The 7,935-nt window shown below is 32.4% G+C and overlaps 1 protein-coding gene across 2 annotated transcripts; it reads left to right on the plus strand.

Moving 5' to 3' along the window:
• Positions 1-383: 383 nt before the first annotated feature.
• LOC130655424 (fatty acid hydroxylase domain-containing protein 2-like) lies at positions 384-7,893 on the plus strand. 2 transcript variants are annotated; one of them, XM_057458178.1, is made up of 8 exons: positions 384-535; positions 2,747-2,830; positions 3,580-3,674; positions 4,589-4,695; positions 4,783-4,895; positions 5,168-5,373; positions 6,053-6,325; positions 7,465-7,893. In XM_057458178.1, the coding sequence occupies exons 1-8, from the start codon at positions 428-430 to the stop codon at positions 7,637-7,639; spliced, it is 1,161 nt and encodes a 386-aa protein (XP_057314161.1). In that variant the 5' UTR covers positions 384-427; the 3' UTR covers positions 7,640-7,893. The 2 variants fall into 2 exon arrangements, with proteins under 2 accessions (XP_057314161.1, XP_057314162.1); XM_057458179.1 differs by lacking the exon at positions 384-535 and adding an exon at positions 660-680.
• Positions 7,894-7,935: the final 42 nt, after the last annotated feature.

Consider the following 7,935-nt stretch of genomic DNA (forward strand, 5'->3'; position numbering starts at 1 on the left):
CTCCTGCCCTTCCAATTTATTTGAAACAATTTACGTATTAATTATAATATGTATAATTTATCTTTTACATATTATGGTTTTAGATCGAACTTACCTTAAAATTACTTAAAAATTTGTTTGAAGTTTGTGCCATCTAGTCTAGGCTTTATAACTCCGACTTCTTTTAATTCCTAATAGAGTTCATTTTAGTACGGGGGGGGGGGGGAATAAAATCAAAACAAAACAAATATATTCGAAGCAGTGTTAAAATAACAATAATATACACAATTTAAAAAATGAAAAACTTGTAATTTGTCCTTAACATTATATTATCGTGTTAATAAGTATAGTATTTATTTGAACCTGTATAATATAAAATTATAACGAAAAATGTATACCCGTTTGTCCTATGCTAAAAGGTATTGCTCGAAATGCGTGACTTTGCACCATGACTAAAAGCATCAAAATAAAAACAAAGTCTTTCCTTGAATTTAGTGGTCAAAGTCCGCTAATCATTTCATGGGATATCAAAACTTTTCTGCTCTATTATGTACAGGTTAGCTTTCCCTACTGTTTTTTAACTTTATACGTTTTTGGTGCAAACCAGTTTTTAATTTTGGACAAACGTCAAAGGAAAGAGTTTTAGAAGTAAAAGTTTGTTGATTTTTTTTTGATCGAAATTTCTGGATTTATTCAGGCTTGTAAGTGATATTGTATGTCCAGGCAATATTATTGAGTCCAGGTTGTTAGCTACAATGGTTAAACTTAGAATATGTACAGCTAGCTAGCTATATATACAGAAAAATTATATTTTAAAGGGGCTACAAAGCGGAAGATGCTCATATATAGATGGATTCCAGGCAGCATGACGTCAATTGTTTACTTTTCAGTAGTAAGCTCTTTGGTTCTGGCATTTGTGTGGCAGGAAAAAAGATGCTAGGATTTGTTAAAAAGAGGTCTTTTTCTGTGGATTTCTTCTCATAAAAACACTGTTGATATTATAAACTATTATCAAGTGTAGATTAATGCCTCATTTTAAGTCCTAGAGATGCGTTCGTGTAAAGAGAAGTACACTGATAATAACTTTGCTTCACCTAGCACACCCATCTTTATTCCTGCCAGGCAAGTGCCAAAGTCGAAAGAGCTTACCGCTGAAAATGTAAACAATGGAATCCATCTTTTTGAGGAACCTTTAACCAAGAGTCGGAAAATTTTGTTGAGTTTTAAAGTTTTGGCGAGTTAGTAACCTCTGCAGTGTGTGACTATGATCATAAATATTGTACATACACGATTTTCAAGAATATTAAATTTCTAAAAATTTCATTATTCCCATTTCTCTATTGTTCTAAGAAATGACCTATTGTTTTAACCCTAGCATTATATTATAAAAGGTAATTTTTTAAAAAAGCATGTGGAAGACATTTCAGTGCTTGTTTTTAGTTTTAGAACAAGAAAAACCCTTTTAGTATTGCAATTAGTTTTCAGAATTATATACTTGTTTAACTACAAAATCTATTCTGTTAGAATATATATATTTTTGTGATTAAAAAATACACGCTGTCACAACAGCAATATTTGCTACTTGGTCTTAAGTTTAGCTTGATGTATATGGGTGGAAGATAAACAAGTGTGAAAGTCGCATTACTAAAAATAGGGTGACTAAGTGTGGACAATAAATGATCATCTGTTTTGCGCAATCAATGTGGTTCACTTTCCTGTGCAGAGATTGTGTTTAGCCCCCAATGTTTTATGACTAGGCTCAAAATATATAACTTGTCCACTTTTGTTACTCTCAGTTAAGGTTTCTCAAATGAGCATCTTCTGAAGAGGCTAAGATATCTGATGTTGATGTAGCACCTATCCTCACACATTTTTAATAACATAACAATATATATATAGCTAAAATGGTATTTTCCTAAAAAATACATTAACTCTCGGTATTTTTCAGTATTCCTTTTTAGCGATATAATAAGCTACAGTCTGCATAATATACATTTTTTATATAAGCATATACATAATTTTCAAAATCAGGCTCCTGTATACTTAATCCTAATTTTTAAAAAGGCTCAGATTATGCTTGTGATATGCTTGCCACTGGCTTATCTTTTCTGGCTGGTCCGTCTTTTATTTAACACATATTGTGTGTTTCGCCTGCAGTTACCATTTTGCGTGGCAGACATATACTGATATTATATTATAGATAAAGGTAGGCAAAAGTAATATGTGCTATTTGTTTCACTAAGCTTGAGCCTGCATATGCTTATAAACATTGCTTATAAGAAAAACATGTAATACATAACTTTAATGAGGAAGCAAAGAAACTATAAAAACACCATATATATATATTTATAGTATATAAATAGTCTTAAGAAAATAATTAATTAATAAACAGATGTACATATTTAACATGGCTAGCCCCACAAATATCAAGTGATATACCCTGTGTATTATTTTCAGGAGTGCCTTTGATGGGGATTCCTAGAGTATTTAATGCTCATTTTGACCTATGCATACACAATTAGGGTCCACACTCTACTACACAACTCCCTGCAACATTCAACGCCTCACACAGGGTTCATCACAAGGTGTTGGTTAACCCAGGGCTGTTTGTAACGTTGAATTTTATCTTCTGTGTAAGAATAACTTAGTTTACCAGCTTATAAAGAAATTGTATTTTAATGTAATATTTTTAAGTTATAGTATTCAAATATGTTGTTTCTAAATAAAAACATTTCTTTTAAAGTAGAATATATTATTATTATTTTAGCTAGTCATGGAGAAGGTTTGCGTACCTGATTCTGAATTGCCTGATTGGGCAAAACCCAAATTAAAAGGTTCACCACCATCTGAGGTATGTATAAGCTTTTGTTGTATATATTTAAAAGATTTTGGACATTTCAAAGGTATCCTCAGACGTAAAAAGACATTGGGCTTGTTTTTACTCTCATGATACATATTTTATTGAGTTATTAAAATTTAATTCTGCTGCGTAAATTATGATGTTACAAAATGACATTTCAGCATTTTCCATCACCAAACATTTTAAGCCTGTCACATAATATGAATTTCCATATTGAGTTAATTAATGATTCATAATTTTAACCTTAATAAAATATAAATAAAAACACAAAAAATACACAAAAAATTGCAGAATATTTTTTATTTAAACAAATATAAGTTTAACAATACTTCTGACCTCTGAATGCCTCAAGAATCATTTTGACAAAAAATCAAGAAAAATGGACAAATTGATCGATTCTTTGCAATCAGGTGATATGTTTTGCTTTTTACCTGCAGCAGTTTTATTTTTTTATTCGATTGTTTCTTTAAAATATTTTCAGTATAATGGACTTAGGAAACCTGCATTATTAAAACAATTTATTTACAAAACACTATCTTTATTTAAGACGTTATTAATTATCCCACTGATTCCATTTGTCGTTCAGGGAATGTGTAAATGGTGAAATTATTTAACTTGAAATGTCAGGAAAAGGTCAAGGGATTTCATTTAAAAAATCTTTTACAAACCAATCAATTGTTTTTAAAAACCTTATATATGTGTGTATAAGGAGTGGTGTTACTTATTTACTTTGAAACTAGGTGAAATCCAATGTTTTTGGTGCTGCAAAGAAAATAGCATTCATAATTGGAACAGCTATATTGGTTGTTGCATCTGTGCGAAATTCTGTCACATGGTTAGTATAATTTGATAGTTAGAATATCTAACACAAAACTGCACAAGAATAGCCAGTCTTTTCTCAGTAATTTTAATATACTGATAATTTGATCACAGTAAGATTATGTTTTCTTTATTTAGAAAAAAACAAAAGTTATACATTTTATTATCTTGTAAAAAACAAAAACCCAATCAGTCAAGAATTAACACAACACAAATAATATGTTCTGACCTTCTTAACGATACCGACACAAAAACCATCTTCAAACATATTGCACAATCTTTAACCACCATCTCTTTTAATTGTTACATTTGCCATTTTATACTATATTCCTCTCTTAAAAATAATAATTTTTAAGCTGTATTCCTCTCTTAATAAGATTGAATTACCGTTGTACTCGGTTCATCCTGGATTACCTTTAAATAAGTTTATAAAAAAAGTCCAAATGACATGCCCTAATCATTGGGTCCAGCCCATTTTGAAACGTTCTTATTTCGATCCGAATGTCCTGTGACAATGTGAGGGGTCTTTAAAAGATCAAGTAACAGGTATCAATCAATTGTTGGGCCTGGCCCATTTTATGACAGTTTCTAAACAAATCCAAAAGGCATGTGTCAGTATTTCCCGGCTAATCTTGATTCAAGTCAAAACAGATGTGTCATCCGACATAGATGGGTTGTACTGCCTAAAGACAGGCTAGTTTAGCGTTGAAAGTTAGGGTTAGTTTTCATAATTGGGTCAAACAGTTACATCACATAACTATAGGCAATGTTTACTGGATGGGATATTATGTTCTTCATTCCTTTGTGGTAGTTGTTTATATATAAAAATCTCTTTTTTTCATCTTTTCTCATCATTTAGTCAGGGCATTTATTTTTGCATGGTTGCTTAAGTTTTTATTGAGAATGATTTCTTTGTTATTTTTTCTCTAGGCATTTTGAAAGATTTTGGGGAGCATCAAAATATTTTTACCAGGATATTTGGAATGTTGTGCATCGTGATATCTGCAATGAAAATAACTTGGTTTTGGCAACTATTGGTGAGAATATTACTTGACACAAACAAAATTTGTTAATAATATTCTAATGACAAGTAGCTAACGAATATCATTGGATGTTATATATAGGTACACATGCTTTCTTGTTTCTCTACTTTTGGATGAATTCAATCTTTTTCATGTACTTGGATATTTTCAAACCAAAATACTTCATGAAGTACAAGATTCAAGAAGATAAAATGGTAGGTGGGTCCTTTGGGTTTTTTTACCATTAGTTAAGGAATACTGTGAACTCTGTCTCGAATATTTTCTATCTAAAACTCCCTCTTTATCTGCAACACGCACGTTGGTCACACTCTATGTCACTTTCAAGTAGATTATCACTATTTCCGGTCCCTTGCAGGTTTTTTAGTGAGTCCACTGCATAAAAAGTTCGTTGTATATGTACCTCCTGCTGTGTGTTGTTAGTTATATTTTTCAATCTTTTATGCTTATTTAATTGACTTTTATGTAGGTTACCATGCCTCGCCTACGACACGCTATATTAGTTTGCATGCGCAACCAATTGATTGGTCTCGCTGTCTCATTCCCTCTGTATTATCTTATGGATTATCGAGGTTGTTATTACAAAGCAGAAGAACTTCCAACATTCCAATGGGTGTTGTTTGAATTGATTGTGTTTATACTTGTGGAAGAATTTTTCTTTTATTACAGTCATAGGCAAGTCTCTTTAATAATAGCCGTCGTCTGTCTGTCTGTCTATGTCCGCGAAAGCCGTGTCCTGTTGCGGAAACACGAAATTTTTAAATGCGCACTAATACCAAATGCGATATATTTTTGTCCACTTTGTTGCGACGATTAAATTTAAAGGACGGGCGAACCCGTGGATTTTTCCACGGGCTACTGACTAGTCTATAATAATAGCCGTATTCTGTTTAAAATGGGAGCCGAATTGCTATGTTATTTAAAGGAAGAGAGATAAAAGGATCGGTTGAATAAGATGTGATCCTTAAAACCTTATATACATTAATCAATCCGTAATCATTAGAGTTAACAAAAAATGTTTTCGATAAATAAAATCAAGGTATTTCAAAGGGTGTGGCCTTAAAGTATGTAGAGACGCTAAACGAAATTTTAAACGGAGGACAGGGTGAGAATTCAGAGTGTTAAAACCGAGTTAGTTGACGAAGCTTCAACCAAATATAAATTTTCAGATTCACTGTAATTTTGTGACTTTCAAATATTATGTCCAGTTTTTATGTTTTTTTTCCTCAAATTTAAATAAAGAGTTTAGGGTGATAATTCATTTGTCGTTTTGTTGTGGAATCAGCAAATTCTATCGAATTTAGGCTGTTGCTGTTGGGAGATAATGTGCCTAATTTTAACCACTTATATTTAGGTTACTTCACCATCCACGCATCTATAGACATATCCATAAAGTACATCACGAGTGGACTGCTTCCATATCCATCATTGGCATCTACGCCCACCCTTTTGAACATGTCGTTTCCAACCTCTTGCCAGTGTTTTTCGGACCTTTATTGATGGGATCTCACATCGCTACTTTGTGGATGTGGAGCTGCATGGTTATAACTTCAACACAAATATCACACGGTGGCTATCACCTACCCTTTCTTCCGTCACCAGAAGCTCACGATTACCATCATTTGAAGTAAGTAGTAGTCAATGTTGAAGTGTTATATACATCCTGTATGAAGTGATTTTCTCAACAGAGAATCTACCTTGATGAAAGCATTTGTTTGCGGAAGGAAAGTTGCAAATGTCCTTCCTTGTGTAAAAAATACGGAATATAAATTTTCAAATATGAGGCAAGTTCAAAAACAGTAGTTCCCAACCTCGCTCCCAGAGCTTTTTGCCTCTCATCGGCGCTGCGCTTATTGATACGTCTAACGTCTCGCCGTCCGATATGCGAAAAGAGACAACTTGTCCTGGGATCGAGGTTGATTAATTCTACATTCTTTCTTCGGCATTTATTCGTTTCTGTAAGGTAACCTTAATTTTGACTACACTATTTGCACGATCATAAACGGGGATTTTTTAGACAATCTGATCAAGTATTTTTTTTTGAGCATCACTGGAATTTACTATTTTATTGGTGCAGTGATTCGATTAACAGAAAAATTATAGTAAAATATTCAATTTTGGAATTGAGAAAAAAAAAAAATAAGTTATGTTGTGTAGTGTTAACCCTTTTTTTTTAATTTTTTTTTTTTTTGCAGTGGTGTGGCTACCACTCCCATCGGTTTATTTAGTTGTAGGCTATAAATGTTATCTGATCTAAGATGTTACTAAAAATAAAACATCGCATATTCCTCGTCGATTGACGTCGACTGGGCGATCGAATACAAAAGTAGGATTGCTTTCTACTCCTTCGTCCATCGATTAAAATTTATCCAATGAGATCATTATATTACAAATCTACGAACTCATTGGGGAAAATTGCTTCTCTTTTTCACCGAAAATGCCATCGATCGATCGACCACGTTTGTTTAAGCATTTAGAGAATAATATTCACAAGACAACTAAAGGGTTTCAATGTGGAAGAAATAAACTTCACAAATCTATTATATATAGTGGTAGGAAAATCAGAAGAAAAAATTTTAGGTAAATTGTTTTGTAATTTGCGCGAATTAGTGTCCTAATAATTTTCGCGGGAACTGATTTTTGGAAGATTGAATAAATTCCTACAAGAATTAATCACCTGTCTGCATTGTACCAAAGTAAAATTCACGAAAAAAAAAGCAAACACAGAACTATGTACGCTTTCAATCTTCTGTCTTTCCACGTTAGGTTCATCAACAATTTCGGAGTGTTGGGTGTGTTGGATCGATTGCATGGTACAGACCGTTTGTTTTTGAAAACAAAAGCGTACGATCGACACATCATGTTGATCGGGCTGACACCTGCTAAAGAACTCTTCCCAGACGAAGGCAAGAAGATCGCACAAGAAAAAAAATGCTCTTAAATTTCTCATATCTTAAAGTTGTGACACTTCCTGTATTTATCTTAAATATTTAACCGTTTGTAACCTTTTTAATCTCTTTTTTAAATGCAGGTCTTGCTGTACATTTTGTTTAGTTGAACGCGATTATATCTGATCTCTCATGAAGTAAATCTACACATACACTGTTAACCACTTAATAAACTTGTATAGTTTGGTAATTGTTTTACCCTTTTAATGATTGTATATTTTGTTTCAATAATAGCTTGCATAGTATAGCTTAGAAAGATTCTTTTCCTACCTTTTATATCTATTATGGC

This window comes from Hydractinia symbiolongicarpus, chromosome 8 (assembly GCF_029227915.1).
Source record: "Hydractinia symbiolongicarpus strain clone_291-10 chromosome 8, HSymV2.1, whole genome shotgun sequence".
Taxonomy (NCBI): domain Eukaryota; kingdom Metazoa; phylum Cnidaria; class Hydrozoa; order Anthoathecata; family Hydractiniidae; genus Hydractinia; species Hydractinia symbiolongicarpus.

Coding starts and splice junctions, on each gene's coding strand:
- LOC130655424 (XM_057458178.1), top strand. CDS start 428: ATGACTAAAAGCATCAAAATAAAAACAAAGTCTTTCCTTGAATTTAGT. Junction 4,896..5,167: donor AGATTCAAGAAGATAAAATG/GTAGGTGGGTCC, acceptor ACTTTTATGTAG/GTTACCATGCCTCGCCTACG. Junction 6,326..7,464: donor CACGATTACCATCATTTGAA/GTAAGTAGTAGT, acceptor TTTCCACGTTAG/GTTCATCAACAATTTCGGAG.